The sequence below is a fragment of the Salvelinus fontinalis genome, chromosome 18, assembly GCF_029448725.1.
Source record: "Salvelinus fontinalis isolate EN_2023a chromosome 18, ASM2944872v1, whole genome shotgun sequence".
NCBI lineage: Eukaryota > Metazoa > Chordata > Actinopteri > Salmoniformes > Salmonidae > Salvelinus > Salvelinus fontinalis.
The window spans coordinates 43,617,577-43,633,652 of NC_074682.1; the positions used below are offsets into that span (position 1 = coordinate 43,617,577).

At 41.3% G+C, this 16,076-nt stretch overlaps 2 protein-coding genes across 2 annotated transcripts; one reads left to right on the plus strand and one right to left on the minus strand.

The window, feature by feature from the left end:
- Positions 1-366: 366 nt before the first annotated feature.
- On the plus strand, positions 367-4,272 carry svbp (small vasohibin binding protein). The gene is made up of 3 exons (XM_055869565.1): positions 367-481; positions 782-943; positions 1,252-4,272. The coding sequence occupies exons 2-3, from the start codon at positions 830-832 to the stop codon at positions 1,336-1,338; spliced, it is 201 nt and encodes a 66-aa protein (XP_055725540.1). The 5' UTR covers positions 367-481; positions 782-829; the 3' UTR covers positions 1,339-4,272.
- Positions 4,273-6,462: 2,190 nt separating this feature from the next.
- On the minus strand, positions 6,463-13,891 carry fbxo2 (F-box protein 2). The gene is made up of 6 exons (XM_055869564.1): positions 13,749-13,891; positions 8,126-8,188; positions 7,844-7,970; positions 7,561-7,653; positions 7,316-7,454; positions 6,463-7,237 (listed from the first exon to the last, which is right to left on the minus strand). Exons 2-6 carry the CDS (start codon positions 8,160-8,162, stop codon positions 7,103-7,105), a joined length of 531 nt encoding a protein of 176 aa, XP_055725539.1. The 5' UTR covers positions 8,163-8,188; positions 13,749-13,891; the 3' UTR covers positions 6,463-7,102.
- Positions 13,892-16,076: the final 2,185 nt, after the last annotated feature.

Below are 16,076 nucleotides of genomic sequence, written 5' to 3' on the forward strand. Positions count from 1 at the left end.
GTATGTATGTATGTATGTATGTATGTATGTATGTATGTATGTATGTATGTATGTATGTATGTATGTATATGTATACATCATGTGACATCCACTTTCACCCAAATAAAATATACTGTTTTATCAGTGGGACAAGAGCGACATCTTTTGGTCGATTATTAGTCATCTGTATAGACGTTTGTCCTCTGGTATAAACTGCAACAGCTCATTAGATTTATGTGATTAAAAACTGGACACGTTAAGTGGTTATTCTAATGTTAATAAATACAACTAAATACCGACGTTATTTTGCCGTTAAATGTAATGGAAATAAAAGCTATCTCAGATAGGAACCAACGTTGGTACGTTTTATGACTGAACGATTCCGGGGTTATTTTCTGGTTACACAGTTTCCTTCCAAACAGCTGTTTTACACTTCAGTGTTTGAACAGGCGACTGTTGTTGTCTGCACTTTCTGTGTTGACAATCTGAGCTCTTATTGAACGTGAGTGTTTTTAATACCAGATACCTTTCAAATAAACGTAATTTGATTGTCTGTGTTTATGTTTTTGTGCTAAAGCTGTGGCTAGCTAGCTGGCGAGTTTAAGTGCTCTCTGACAAACGTCAATTGCTAACGTTAGAAGTGGAATGCTAGCTACAGTAGCAAATGTAACTAGGTTAGGTAGCAAAGACGGCAGCTTACCGTGTGTTTGTTTGTGGACACAGTAGTATGAATTGTTGATCGCACTGTCCATTTGTTAATGTTCACGTGATTACTTTGATTATGCTTTCAATCTTACTTCAGGTCGAGTTGATCGAGTCGTTGTGCTGTGGTGGCTGTCAGTCAGTAACCATGGAGCCCACCTGTCGCAAAGACAAAGCGAAGTTGAACTCCACTCCTACTCGCGGCGACAGGGCCAAGCAGAAATCCGCCCAGCAGGAACTGAAACAACGACAACGGTCAGAGGTAAAGTCACAACAATGGCTTGCTTGGGTGGCAGTTTCTTTCAAACTATCTAACTGACAAGATTTAGTTAAATGGTCAGTCTTTTCCCACGTCTGTCAAACATGTCATTCGACAGTACACAGGCTATAACTGGCTGCAATTCCATGGATGGTTGCATTAGTTCAAACTGCTCAAGCTTCTGCAGAGAGGGCAAATGACATGTTTCAGTGATAAGGATAACCTACAATACTTACCCTACACACAACCTTTGCCCCTACTTTATGATGCCACTGCTAGTTGGCTGATCTTCATTGTTGTGTGTATTTTAGATCTACGCCCTGAATAAGGTGATGACAGAGCTGGAGCAGCAGCAGTTTGAGGCCTTCTGTAAGCAGATGCAGTCCCAGGGAGAGTGACTGACAACCTCCCAATGGCAGCCCAGGACCATAAACCCTAACCTTCAGCAGCCCTGTCCCACAGTTCAACTACAGTCTCAACCAGTAAAAGAGTATTTCTTACATATCATACAGACGTTGAGCTGTGAATATTGCTGAGCGATTAACCAAGGGGTCAGTTATTTAACGTTTTTTTTAAACAACAAATTGACCTACTTAGGTTCAATTATTTTGAATTCAATTTTTTTGTTTTCTGTGCACATTGCACAGTTTCTCTAGAGATATATCAGATCCTGTTTGAACTGTGCAATGTAGTAGGGAGTTGTAGTTTCCAACAGGCCAATATTCTACTTAGTTTAGCGCATAAAACGTAATTAACTACAATGACCATAATCCATTGCGCATTTACTTGTAAGGTCTTTCTTTTACACCTGCTACAAAAGAGGCAGTAGAATGCACAATCATGAGGGGGATATAGAGAGCAGTTGTTACTTTCCGAGGTATCTCTACCTGAAAATAAATTATCTATTCTAAGTGATTGATAGTTGGTATTCAGCAGTCATAAAAGTATGCCTTATTTCCTTTGAAGAACTACAAAATAGAGATTTTGTCAGAAAGCATATGCAGCAGCTCTATAAAGATGAGCTGTTGACTTGGAATGAAATAAGTCATAAAACACATGTAATATACACAACTGAGATTGTGAATAAATGGTTATTAAGTGATAAGCAGTAATGAGCAGTTACTACCATCATGGGACTTTGATTCGTTGTTTTATTCTGTATTACAGCATTCAACCCAAATAATCAAAACCGAAATCCAAAACCTTGATTATTTTTTTCATAATCAAACCGAACCTGAAACGACCTCAAAAAGCACTCATTGTTTAGCACTAACTGTGAATCATTTGCTGAGGGATATTTCCATCCTGGTCCTGTTATGCAGTGGTCGCCATAGACATGATAAGACAAAAAAAGAAACGTCCTCTGTCAACTGCGCTTATTTTAAGCAAACTTAACATGTGTAAATATTTGTATGAACATATGACTCAACAACTGAGACATAAACTGAACAAGTTCCACAGACATGTGACTAACAGAGATGTAATAGTGTATCCCTGAACAAAGAGGGGGTCAAAAGTAACAGTCAGTATCTGGTGTGGCCACCAGCTGCATTAAGTACTGCAGTGCATCTCCTCATGGACTGCACCAGATTTGCCAGTTCTTCCTGTGAGATGTTACCCCATTCTTTCACCAAGGCACGGACATTTCTGGGTGGAATGGCCCTAGCCGTCACCCTCTGATCCAACAGGTCCCAGACGTGCTCAATGGGATTGAGATCCGGCCTCTTTGCTGGCCATGGCAGAACACTGACATTCCTGTTTTGCAGGAAATCACGCACAGAACGAGCAGTATGGCTGGTGACATTGTCATGCTGGAGGGTCATGTCAGGATGAGCCTGCAGGAAGTGTACCACATAAGGGAGGAGGATGTCTTCCCTGTAACGCATAGCGTTGCGATTGCCTGCAATGACAACAAGCTCAGTCCGATGATGCTGTGACACACCGCCCCAGACCATGACAGACTCTCCACCTCCAAATTCATTCCGCTCCAGAGTACAGGCCTCGGTGTAACGCTCATTCCTTCGACGATAAACGCGAATCCGACCATCACCCCTGGTGAGATGACAACCTCTTTTTTCCAGTCCTGTCTGGTCCAGTGACGGTGGGTTTGTGCCCATAGGCGACGTTGTTGCCAGTGATGTCTAGTGAGGACCTGCCTTACAACAGGCCTACAAGCCCTCAGTCCAGCCTCTCTCAGCCTATTGCGGACAGTCTGAGCACTGATGGAGGGATTGTGCATTCCTGGTGTAACTCGGGCAGTTGTTGCCTTCCTGTACCTGTCCCGCAGGTGTGATGTTTGGATGTACCGATCCTATGTAGGTGTTGTTACACGTGGTCTGCCACTGCGAGGACGATCAGCTGTCCGTCCTGTCTCCCTGTAGGACATTTGCAATTTATTGCCCTGGCCACATCTGCAGTCCTCATGCCTCCTTGCAGCATGCCTAAGGCACGTTCACGCAGATGAGCAGGGACCCTGGGCATCTATCTTTTGGTTTTTTTCAGAGTCAGTAGAAAGGCCTCTAGTGTCCTAAGTGCATGTGCATGTACAGGTGCATGTTCATTAATTGTTTATGGTTCATTGAACAAGCATGGGGAACAGTATTTAAACCCTTTACAATGAAGATCTGTGAAGTTATTTGGATTTTTACGAATTATCTTTGAAGACAGGGTCCTGAAAAAGGGACATTTCTTTTTTTGCTGAGTTTATATAAAGAGAAGGACTGTGTAATTTAGAGGTGTTCAGTTCCAGTCCCAGAGGGCCACATGGGATGGCCAGGCTTATTTGCGGCCCTACAGGACTAGATATGCCCACCCGTTGGTGTAATCTCTTCATAAGAATGGATGTTATGGATCTGAGGTGCTACCACTGTTACACTCCAAGCCAAAGCTCAACATCACCCTTCTCCCCATATTGCCTAAAAGACAAATCATGACCAAGATTGAAAGATTTAATGTTAATCTCTTGTGGAGTCCTAAAGTGAATGTCCACAGTGCAAACTATAATATTCTTCCATCTAACTCTCATAATCTACAGTATGTCAATATTAATGGTGCTTATGGTTACTGCTTGGTTTTAAACACACGTTTTTAGAGTAGCCTATTGTTTGTACTACAATGACTGTACAGCAATCTGTACAAAACAGGCTAATATGTCACTGATCCAGTTCTGTCAAAATGACGGTATCCTAGTCTAAGCTGTTCACTGTCACTATAACAGTATGGAAATGTTAACTGTAAGACTACCACCTTTATTGTTCTGTTGGTTCATGTTTGATACACTGTCGTTCTGTTTTTAAAGCATGGTTTTAATAAATCTTATGGGGATTTGAAAATGTGCAATGGGTGTTTGATTCCAACCAATTTAAACTAGATATCTACACTTGACTCCTTAATGTGGTTAATTAACTTGACTGAAACGATACCTGCCCCAAGAAGTGAGCATAACAGGACTGCTATTGACAGCCAGCAATGTGCGTGATCATATCAAAAACACCCATCCCCTGTCTCTCCTACAGTTGAAGTCGGAAGTTTACATACACTTAGGTTGGAGTCATTAACTCGTTTTTCAACCACTCCACAAATTTCTTGTTAAACTATAGTTTTGGCAAGTCGGTTAGGACATCTACTTTGCATGACAAGTAATTTTTCCAACAATTGTTTACAGACAGATTTCACTGTATCACAATTCCAGTTGGTCAGAAGTTTACATACATTATGTTGACTGCCTTTAAACAGCTTGGAAAATTCCAGAAAATGTCATTGCTTTAGAAGCTTCCGATAGGCTTCCAAGGTCTACCTTCAAACTCAGCCTCTTTGCTTGACATGGGAAAATCAAAAGAAATCAGCCAAGACTTCAGAAAAAAAATTGTAGACCTTAAGTCTGGTTCATCCTTGGGAGCAATTTCCAAATGGCTGAAGGTACCACGTTCATCTGTACAAACAATAGTATGCAAGTATAAACACCGTGGGACCACGCAGCCGTCATACTGCTCAGGAAGGAGAAGCGTTCTGTCTCCTAGAGATGAACATACTTTGGTGTGAAAGTGCAAATCAATCCCATAACAAAGGACCTTGTGAAGATGCTGGGGCGAACAGGTACAAAAGTATCTATATCCACAGTAAAACAAGTCTTATAAAATCGACATAACCTGAAAGACTGCTCAGCAAGGAAGAAGCCACTGCTCCAAAACTGCCATAAAAAAAGCCAGAATATGGTTTGCAACTGCACATGGGGACAAAGATCGTACTTTTTGGAGAAATGTCCTCTGGTCTGATGAAACAAAAATAGAACTGTTTGGCCATAATGACCACTGTTATGCTTGCAGGAAAAAGGGGGAGGCTTGCAAGCCGGAGAACATCATCCCAATCGTGAAGCACGGGAGTGGCAGCATCATGTTGTGGGGGTGCTTTGCTGCAAGAGGGACTGGTGCACGTCACAAAATAGATGGCATCAAGGAAGGAAAATGATGTGGATATATTGAAGCAACATCTCAAGACATCAGTCAGGAAGTTAAAGCTTGGTCGCAAATGGGTCTTCCAAATGGACAATGACCCCAAGCATACTTCCAAAGTTGTGGCAAAATGGCTTAAGGACAACAATGTCAAGGTATCAGAGTGGCCATCATAAAGCCCTGACCTCAATCCTATAGAACATTTGTGGGCAGAACTGAAAAAGCGTGTGCGAGCAAAGAGGCCTACAAACCTGACTCAGTTACGCCAGCTCTGTCAGGAGGAATGGGCCAGAATTCACCCAACTTATTGTGGGAAGCCTACCCGACACGTTTGACCCAAGTTAAAGAATTAAGGCAATGCTACCAAATACTAATTGAGTGTATGTTAACTTCTGACCCACTGGGAATGTGATGAAAGAAATAAAAGCTGAAATAAATAATTCTCAACTATTATTCGGACATTTCACATTCTTAAAATAAAGTGGTGATCCTAACTGACCTAAGACAGGGACTTTTTACGAGGATTAAATGTCAGGAATTGTGAAAAACTGAGTTTAGATGTATTTGGCTTACGTGTATGTAAACTTCAACTGTATCTCTCCTCTGCTATAGATGTGCATGATCTCACTCCATACAGACAGCGGTCTCTGAGGTGGGTCAGACCTGGGTGTTATGAGAATAAGCTTTCTTTCTCTGTAGTGTCTGCCAGTGGAATCAGTTATCACCCCTTTCTCTGTAACTCCTCTCATCACTCCTGTTCCCCTTCATGATGACAGCTTTACAGAGCTCTATAAATGCCTCTTCTCCAATAATGACTCCATCATGTCACGCAAACACATACATGTAGAGACAGAGATGCACGCATACATACCAACGTGTTCCACACAGACAGATTCTGTGCAAGCGTGTTTGCGTATGTGACAGTGTTGATCCTGAAAGGAGAGATCAGATTGCAAAACTCCTTACAATAGAAGTACATCTTATGGCAAATGAAAACATGCTATGACGGCTTTATGATTTACCAACATGGATGTTCAGTTAAATGTAATATAGGAACAGACTAGGCAAATCCTTGATTGATTGATTTTATTTGGCTCTCATTTGCATTGTGAATAACCTGAAAAGTGAACCTGGTTAGTGTGAATTTGATACAGTTCGGATCAAAACAATGCATATGTTACAATCATAATCTGTGATGGTTTTAACATTTCATTCTAATCATTGGTTACAACCTCTGTATGTATGATCAGTGATCACTCTGCAATGAGCCCTTACACACCACTTAACCTAGAAAAGAAACCTAGCTGATAAGACCACCAGAACAAACTATCTATCCATAGGTAGCAGTTAGTAGACCCTCGCTCACCCCATCTCATTTAGTGTTAGTCATTTATAACTCATTCATAACTGTTTATAAAGCTACACTGGGAGAATATTTCATCTGTATACTATAATGGTTTCTACAGTGTTATTGAGCACTAAGGGTCCAAGCTTGCAGGTCTTGCTCATGCCATACGTTTCTGAAGCAGCTATTGAGTGGATACTACTGTATCTTAGGCATATATTTTTATGCTTGACTTTTTATTTACTGCTATGTAAGGATGGTGCACAAGGCATTGCTGGTCCCCTCAACTCCTTTCTCTTGTTCTCGTTCTTTTTGTCCTCAATTTCCCTCTCTCTTCCTCACCATACCTGCCGCCCCCTTCCCCTCTCAGGCCTCTACAATAACAGAGCTCCCAGTGACTCGAACTCCAAACCAGCCGTCCCAGTACTTGGTGTCCTGTCCTCCATGTTCAAACGAGATGAAGCGCAGGCCAGGACCGTAATCAGAGAAAGTGTGGTTCACCTGGAAATAAGACAAAAATGAGAAATGGATGTGACGAGAAGTGATCATATTATGCTATTTTGAGCTTTCCCACAATACCTGTTTCCAGGAGCAGTCATCACAATCTGGGTCCAGGGTGACTGATTCTGGTTTAAATTCCTGAAGAATTTCCTCATTCTCATCCAACAGACACACTGTCAACTGGTAGGTGCACCCACAGTCTGTCCTCCCACTGTACCTACATATACACACACACACACATATTTCTTGCTGGTGTTAGCTGAGCTGAAACGGCTGTCCTAAACGATATGTGCATGTCTGTGTGCTTTGTGTGTATGTCTCACCAGTCTTCCACACTGACAGCTGGCTGGGCATCGAGGTCATCAGGAGCGTAGCCCTCTGCCACTAGGTCAACCACCTGCCTCTTCAGACACAGCCTAACACACAGAGAGAGAAACACACCCCACAATGGTTTTAAAAGCACTGTAAGGGAGTTTCCACCATATTTCCTGCACTACTCCAATCCTTTTTTATCCATGAACGATTGCACACTTCAGAGAGGAGGATTGTGAATTGGACAGCAGTCTATACACAGGCCCCATTTTGTGACCATGTTCAGTTACTCACTCAAAGGAGGTGCTGAAGTATTTGGTCACTCCATCGTCACCGAAGTTGTAGCCACAGTCTCCTGGCATCTCTTCCACCTGCCATTGGCTCCCACCGTTCTCTGTCAGCTCCCAGAATTCCATCTGCTCTGGGAGGAAAGTTTTGAGTCACTCTCTGCTGACACCATCTCAACAGTCAAACGAGAGTCACTCCTCTGAAAGCACGATGGAGAATGCCTATTGGAAATGTGCTTTCACCTATCCCTACAGACAGACAGACAGACAGGCAGATGTGTTCTTATACCTTCCCCAGCTGGGTTCTTCAGTAGATTCCTGGCCATGACTGGAGTGGCTGTGGAGGCAGTGTCTGCATGACAGAGAAATACACACACACACTTTACTTTTATTTGTTATTCTTATACATATTTTTTTAAACTACATTGTTGGTTAGGGGCTAGTGAGTAAGAATTTCACTGTAAGGTCTACACCTGTTGTATTTGGCGCATGTGACTAATGAAATTTGATATACAGTTTTGTTCTGTTCACCCCTAATGTCCATTTTGTATTGTGGATTGGGCAAGGGGTTCGATGATTTGATGTAAAGGGAAATGAGGAGTGGGGATAGTAGGCAACCTTGTCTTGCTCTCCTTTCTAGGTTTATTTGATTTGATAGTTGTCCATTTACTTCCACTTTAGCATGAGATTTGCAGTATAGAGTTAGGATGATTCTACTTGATTCGTTAAAGCCACATTTGTGGCATAAAGAAGTCCCAGTTTAGAGTCATGCTTTCTCCGCATTGAGGCTTACTAGAAATATATTTTCTATGTCTATAGTAATCATGATATGGAGGGTTCTTATTATATTGAGTTTGTCTATTTTGTATAAAGCCAGTTTGATTTAGGTTGACATGTAAAAGGTACTAGGTCTCTCAGCCGTATCATTTAGGGTCAATATTGAAGACAAAGATTGGTCTAGACCAGGGATGGGCACCTGGTGGCCCCCCTTTTGTAGACTTAAGGACCAATTGTTTTGGAACTCAGTTGGGTTCTCAACTTACGGTACTGTTGAGAGTTAGAATGATAGAATACACAGTGCAATTTTGAAATGTGGTTGTGCATCATCAGTCACTCAATTAGCCCAGGTCAGCAGAACCTTTTTAAATACTCTAGCGGCCAGCTAACCTATCAATCTAAACTTGATGTAAGCATGGTCGCCGTGGGTTGGGCCCATTGATCATCAGTTATCATATTAAAAACTGAAAACATTTGCTTCCAGCCTATGGGAAAATGTGCAGAATTGCAGCAAATGTTTTGATACTATTCCTGGGGTCCACAAAAAAAAAAATATGACAACAAAACACTGATAGACAAGGATAGTCACACAAATTTAATACAAACAAATACAATCAATACAACTAAAACAATGTGTTTGTGTGTGTTTGTCTCCTCAGTCACCGCCGTTCCATGAGATGTTTAATCCGTTTTTTAAAGGTAATTTTACTGTGCGTTGCCGTGAATTAGCTTTGGACTTGGGGACTGTGATGAGACCCCTGAAGGCATGTCTTCTGGGAAATGTATGGGTGTTTGAGCTGAATGTTATTTGATTATGCAGACAATCTGACATTTTCTTCATAGTAATATTTCTCATAAAACTAGAAGAGATGCAGTTAATCTCATCAGCCCTCTAAGAAAGACTGGCATGTTGTTGATGTTGGTTCTGTAAGGCTCCTGAGTGGTGCAGCCGTCTAAGGCACTGCATCTCAGTGCAAGAGGTGTGATTAAAGTCCCTGGTTTGATTCCTGGCTGAATCCCATCCGGCATTGATTGGGTGTCCCATAGGGCGGCGCACAATTGGCCCAGCGTCGTCCAGGTCTAGCCGGGGCAAGCTGTCATTGTAAATAAGAATTTACAATGCTGCTCTGTTTTCTAGATCTTGCTTTGCTGCACTTGAACATATTACCGGACAGAAATCAAGACGGGACAAGACCAGGACCGGAACAACTAGTACAGTTGATGTGTCAAAAACTCAGAATATATTTTTATAAGAGACATACAGTTGAAGTCGGAAGTTCGCATACACTTAGGTTGGAGTCATTAAAACTCATTTTTCACCCACTCCACACATTTCTTGTTAACAAACTATAGTTTTGGCAAGTCGGTTAGGACATCTACTTTGTGCATGACAAGTAATTTTTCCAACAATTGTTTACAGATTATTTCACTTATAATTTACTGTATCACAATTCCAGTTGGTCAGAAGTTTACATACATTATGTTGACTGTGCCTTTAAACAGCTTGGAAAATTCCAGAAAACTATATTGTGGCTTTAGAAGCTTCTGATAGGCTAATTGACATCATTTGAGTCAATTGGAAGTGTACCTGTGGATGTAGTTCAAGTCTCGCCTTCAAACTCAGTACCTCTTTGCTTGACATCATGGGAAAAACAAAAGAAATCAGCCAAGACCTCAGAAAAACAATCGTAGACCTCCACAAGTCTGGTTCATCCTTGGGAGCAATTTCCAAATGCCTGAAGGTACCACGTTCATCTGTACAAACAATAGTATGCAAGTATAAACACCATGGGACCACGCAGCCGTTATACCGCTCAGGAAGGAGACGCGTTCTGTCTTCCAGAGATGAACGTACTTTGGTGCGAAAAGTGCAAATCAATCCCAGAACAACAGCAAAGGACCTTGTGAAGATGCTGGAGGAATCCACAGTAAAACGAGTCCTATATCGACATAACCTGAAAGGCTGCTCAGCACGGAAGAAGCCACTGCACCAAAACCGGCATAAAAAAGCCAGAATACGGTTTGCAACTGCACATGGGGACAAAGATCGTACTTTTTGGAGAAATGTCCTCTGGTCTGATGAAACAAAAATAGAACTGTTTGGCCATAATGACCATTGTTATGTTTGGAGGAAAAAGGGGGAGGCTTGCAAGCCAAAGAACACCATCCCAACCGTGAAGCACGGGGGTGGCAGCATCATGTTGTGGGGTGCTTTGCTGCAGGAAGGACTGTTACACTTCACAAAATAGATGGCATCATGAGGTAGGGAAATTATGTGGATATATTGAAGCAACATCTCAAGACATCAGTCAGGAAGTTAAAGCTTGGTCGCAAATGGGTCTTCCAACTGGACAATGACCCCAAGCATACTTCCAAAGTTTGGGCAAAATGGCTTATGGACAACATAGTCAAGGTATTGGAGTGGCCATCATAAAGCCCTGACCTCAATCCTATAGAACATTTGTTGGCAGAACTGAAAAAGCGTGTGCGAGCAAGGAGGCCTACAAACCTGACTCAGTTACACGAGCTCTGTCTGGAGGAATGGGACAAAATTCCCCCAAGTTATTGTGGGAAGCTTGTGGAAGGCTACCCGAAACGTTTGACCCAAGTTAAAGAATGTAAATGCAATGCTACAAAATACTAATTGAGAGTATGTAAACTTCTGACCCACTGGTAATGTGATGAAAGAAATAAAAGCTGAAATAAATCATTCTCTCTACTATTATTCTGACATTTCACATTCTTAAAATAAAAAGTGGTGATCCTAACTGACCTAAGACAGGGACTTTTTACGAGGATTAAATGTCAGGAATTGTGAAAAACTGAGTTTAAATGTATTTGGCTAAGGTGTACTGTATCTCTCCCTATCTTCACAACAACTTTGTCATTATGCGAGTCGTCCAGCTATGTTGTTATCGCTCATGAGTGAGCAGATCAGCATCGGGGTAAGGTAGTAGTACTGCTTCCTCTCTCTCACATACAAACCTCTACAGTGAATGTATGCCACTTCTTTGCGGATGCCCCTGCCACAGAGCGAGCGGTTGCCTGGGTACCCAGCACTGGGCAACTTTTATGTTGGGATCAGTTTGTGCATAGTCCTTTGAATAGAGGGCTTTGAGTTAGGCCCTGGGAGATCTCACTGGACAGAGGTTCTCACAGGAAAACACTGTGCAGCCATTCTTCTACAAGTATGGTACACTGCACATTCTATGTAGTGAATAGATTGTGGGTGTATGGGGAAGGGAATGGGATGGGATGTAGGAGTTGGACATATGGTTGAGGAGTAAAGTTTACTTGGACAGTGATGTATAATACCATGGCTTTACACAACTAGAGTGCATCTCAATAGTGTAAAGTGGTGTCCTTTCCTCATGTTCCATTGCAGATGAGATGAAACCACTTTTTAGACTACTGAGGCGCACCCTGAGTACCAGTGACACGGTACTGTATGTAAAGACTCAGATGCCCATTGAGATGCAGAGCAAAAGACAAAGTACCACGCCCCAAACTCATCCACCCTACCCACCTACTGAAAATGTCTATGCAGCACCCCTTCCCCTCTCCCAGAGAAAGAATAATTATACTGTACACTGGATTCCTATACTATCTCCCTGTCTAGATCAGGAAAATGTGGAGTATCTCAATACGATGTGATCCTACTTTCAGGTCCTATCCCCTAATCTTTTGAATGGGCTTGACAATTATATCATCAAATTCATGAAAACACGGTCATTTAAAATATTTATAAAAATATATTAATGTTTGTGAATGAATTTACTTCTCAGATGCCTTTTATGTGTTTGCGCTGAAGACCATAGTGATATGTTTTGCCCATTGAATACCACTCAAAAAGCCTACAAAGGATACTTCCAAGAAAACGACATGTCACCTTCATATCGTATAGTCTAAAGTGGCTTCCTCTCCTCATCTCATTTGCACTGACTATCTGCACTGGTCTGAAAACACACTAATAGAGCTGAAAAACAGGAGAGCAGCACACCACTTAGACCAGGGATCATCATTTTTTCTTGAGCAGATGGCCGGGGGACCGGGAACATAATTACGAATAATTTGTAGACTGCTAAAAGCCCAAATGGATATAATGTTTTACTGAAACATAATAATTTCAAACCTTGCATACGATAATGTGTCTCTATTATGCATGGGAATACTTGTGTACAGATTTCTTAAAATCACTTTGAGCTGATTTCCTGGTGTTTTTACAGTCTTTTATGCCCAACAGTGAAAATTCCACACACAAAGATGTATTGATGCCGTGTGACACCCTCAGCCCTGCTTTGAGTGTTTAGAAAAAGTTATTTATAAATCCCAATCCAGCATTATCAGTGCTCCATTCCGGTTTATCAAAATGATCCGGTCCATTGCACACAGTCAGCCCCAGAAAGGCTCACTTAATACCCTGTCTGCTGACAGGGTATTAAGCACTGTAACAGTAATCCAAATGCAATCTATATGTACAGTATATACACAGGATGAATTTACACAGGATATATCTAATGCTGTACATATCATTCTTAGTATATTAGAGTGAGCTATGTCAAGAATCTAGTATATAAATTAATATGCGGATTGTATACACAGTGTAACTAAAATGCAATCAATGTACATTAGCAGAAATATTAGAATGAGCTATGTTGAGAATACAGTAATAAAGTGATGGCGTAACCTTCATAAACACGGGACCCTACATTAAAATGGAGGGTAAAGGAGATGGGCACTGCATAGATTTCCAATTGGTCAGAAATCGTTCCCCTTTTAAAGGTACACTTCCACCTAATGACAACCAACCATGTTACAGAACGTCAGGGCAGATCCGCTGCCAAAGATCAACTCAGGCCAAAAGAGTAAATTAACCAAACTGGCAAAAAAACAGTCTATGAGCAAACTCAAATGGTCTTTTCGAGGAATAAGAATAACAGTGTGCAGGAATCTGATCTCACAGTGTCTATGTAATGCTGTCTTGCTTTTCCTTCGTCACAGCTACAAGCAGAAACTACCGACTCATCTACTGTACTGAGAATGAACATCCAGTCTCAGATACAGACAGCAATTATCAACATTCTCTATGATAGCACACTCTGCCTCGTTGAAAAACACAACCGAAGAGACTGTACCTTTTAATCACAGGCAGAAAACGAAAGATCAGTCTTCCACCTCTCCCGCTCCCTCTTTTTTCTCTCTCTTTGTTCAGCTGCTGCGTCTAGATCTCTCTGACACTCGAGCTCCACTGCAGGGTAGCACCGCCCTGCCTGTGTGGGTTATATAGTGAGGGTTATATAGTGAACACACACACTGCTCCTAGTGACCGTTATTCAGAATACACACACAAACTGTGCGAGAGAGAGGTTCAAACCTGGGCTCTGTGTCAGAAAGCAGGTTTAACAAACTCTGAGTTTAAACCTGAACTCTGGGTTGACTAACTCTGAGCTGTCAAACTCTTGAGTTTTCGGTTTCAGAACAGGTCACAACAGTTAGTTCAATCACCTCTGAGTAAAGTTAACCCTGAGTAAAGCACGTGCATGAGGAGATAAAAAGCCCTCATCAATGGAACGCAGTAACATGATTCATCATGGCAACAGGAGAAAAAAAAGGCTTGAACCTCTGAATGCGTATGCAGAATGTGAGTATATATTTAAGAAAAAAAACAATATAGTAGCAGCAGCAAAATAACGTGAGCTGGCGTGGCAGATAATTGAAAAAAAGGAAAAGTTTTATCTCGAGTGTTCCACTTATTCAACATTTATATATATTGTGTGTGTGTGTGTGTGTGTGTGTGTGTGTGTGTGTGTGTGTGTGTGTGTGTGTGTGTGTGTGTAAAACGTACATGGCAGCAACTGAAGATGAAATATAAAAATATACTTCAAACAAGTAAGGTATAATTTCTTTACAAGAAATGGTGATGTTGTTTAGCCTACCCTACCTATTTAAACAGCATTCAGTGGCTGCATTCAGCATGTGATATATTTAAGTAGTTAGTGGAATTTTCTAAGCAAAAAAAAGACATTTTTCAGCCATCCCAACACTGCCAGTATTTAATATTGTCTATTTGAAAGTAACACCTAAATGCCTTTATACATACAAGTCTCCAAATTTGTGCTTACTGGACATGTTCAAATTTCACCTCCATTTTAGCCAACAGAAAAAAGGCTGAGGGACAAAAACAGGTGGGGGTCCACCATCACACCACTCAGAGGCTGAAGAGATGGCCCTCACTCAAAACAGTAGGTGACCTATTCCTGAAGGCATCTCTGGAGGTAGCTCATCTGACCCAGCCACGCCCCAGGACACAAGGGCCTACATAAGAGCTTAGTTATTCAAATGAATGATATATGTACATTCATCTGTTTGCCAGTGTTACCTCAGTGATGCCAACCATCCATCTTAAACACAACTTGGCACACTGATTTTCTTGTAGTGGTACAATTATTTGTAATTGACTGCTGTTACTTTTTCAGATTCTTAGTTGTCCTTCAGACATCATAATCTCTTTTATGGTGACTCCGAGTTATATATTTGAAAAATTGATGAGGCCTGCACACTGTTGTAAAAACAAATTTCAAATTAGGTGGGGCACTTTTCTGGGTAAAGTTCTAATTTAACTGTAAAATCTTCTTCATCTTCTACCAGTTACTGATGGTGTTATCTGTCTGGAGGAGCCTTCTGCCATAACAGACCTCCATGCAGTTGTAAGTACTCTTAATACTCCACAGATTTTTCATAATGGGTTGGAGTAGAACACCAAAATTGTTTATTTTCATTACAGGAGGATGATGAAGACACCTTGTCAGCTGCCACAGAGAGGGTACAGAGGCCTATTGAAGTTTACACCTTAAAAATAACATCTAACAGTTGATGATAATGTTGTACCATAATAAAAAATTGCACCTTCTTTTCTCTAACAGAGCAATGCTGGAAATTACAATGAGGAAGAGGGTCCATTCACCTCCACAGCACAACTTACCTCAGTAAGATTGTAAGAACTTACCTTAGCAAGTTGTTCAGCATTGGCCCATGACTTACAATGAAACTACGTAGACCTGGTACTGTGACATTTATTTTTTTTGTGTTCCTATAGCTCCCTGTAAAACAGCTGTACAATGTGTACTTAGAGAAACAAATTGACAAGTGTAATTTAGAAGTGAAATATAAAAATAACTGCTGGAACATCAGTTAAAGGTGGGTGGTGCGCCCACAGGTGGATGATTTTACTTGTTTGAACAACATAAAAAAAATATTAACTACTGTACTACATTTGTACTTGCAGGAAATAAAGAAGACTTCATAAAAAGAAAGGCATATTGTCTGTATTTGACACTGGGGAGGTGATGGGTCAATCAGAAATGATGGAAGCATATTGTGTCTTTGACTGCTCTTCCATCTCGTGGGTCAGCGGGGTGGTCAGGATCGTTCACGGGTTGAGTAGGACATTGTTCTCCTCTAAT

Excerpts from the sequence above, each read along its gene's own strand:
- svbp (XM_055869565.1), top strand. The coding sequence starts at position 830 with ATGGAGCCCACCTGTCGCAAAGACAAAGCGAAGTTGAACTCCACTCCT. Across the intron at positions 944-1,251 it reads AACAACGACAACGGTCAGAG|ATCTACGCCCTGAATAAGGT; the intron begins GTAAAGTCACAA and ends TGTGTATTTTAG.
- fbxo2 (XM_055869564.1), bottom strand. The coding sequence starts at position 8,162 with ATGGCCAGGAATCTACTGAAGAACCCAGCTGGGGAAG. Across the intron at positions 7,971-8,125 it reads GAAGAACCCAGCTGGGGAAG|AGCAGATGGAATTCTGGGAG; the intron begins GTATAAGAACAC and ends CTTTCCTCCCAG. Across the intron at positions 7,654-7,843 it reads TACTTCAGCACCTCCTTTGA|GCTGTGTCTGAAGAGGCAGG; the intron begins GTGAGTAACTGA and ends TCTGTGTGTTAG.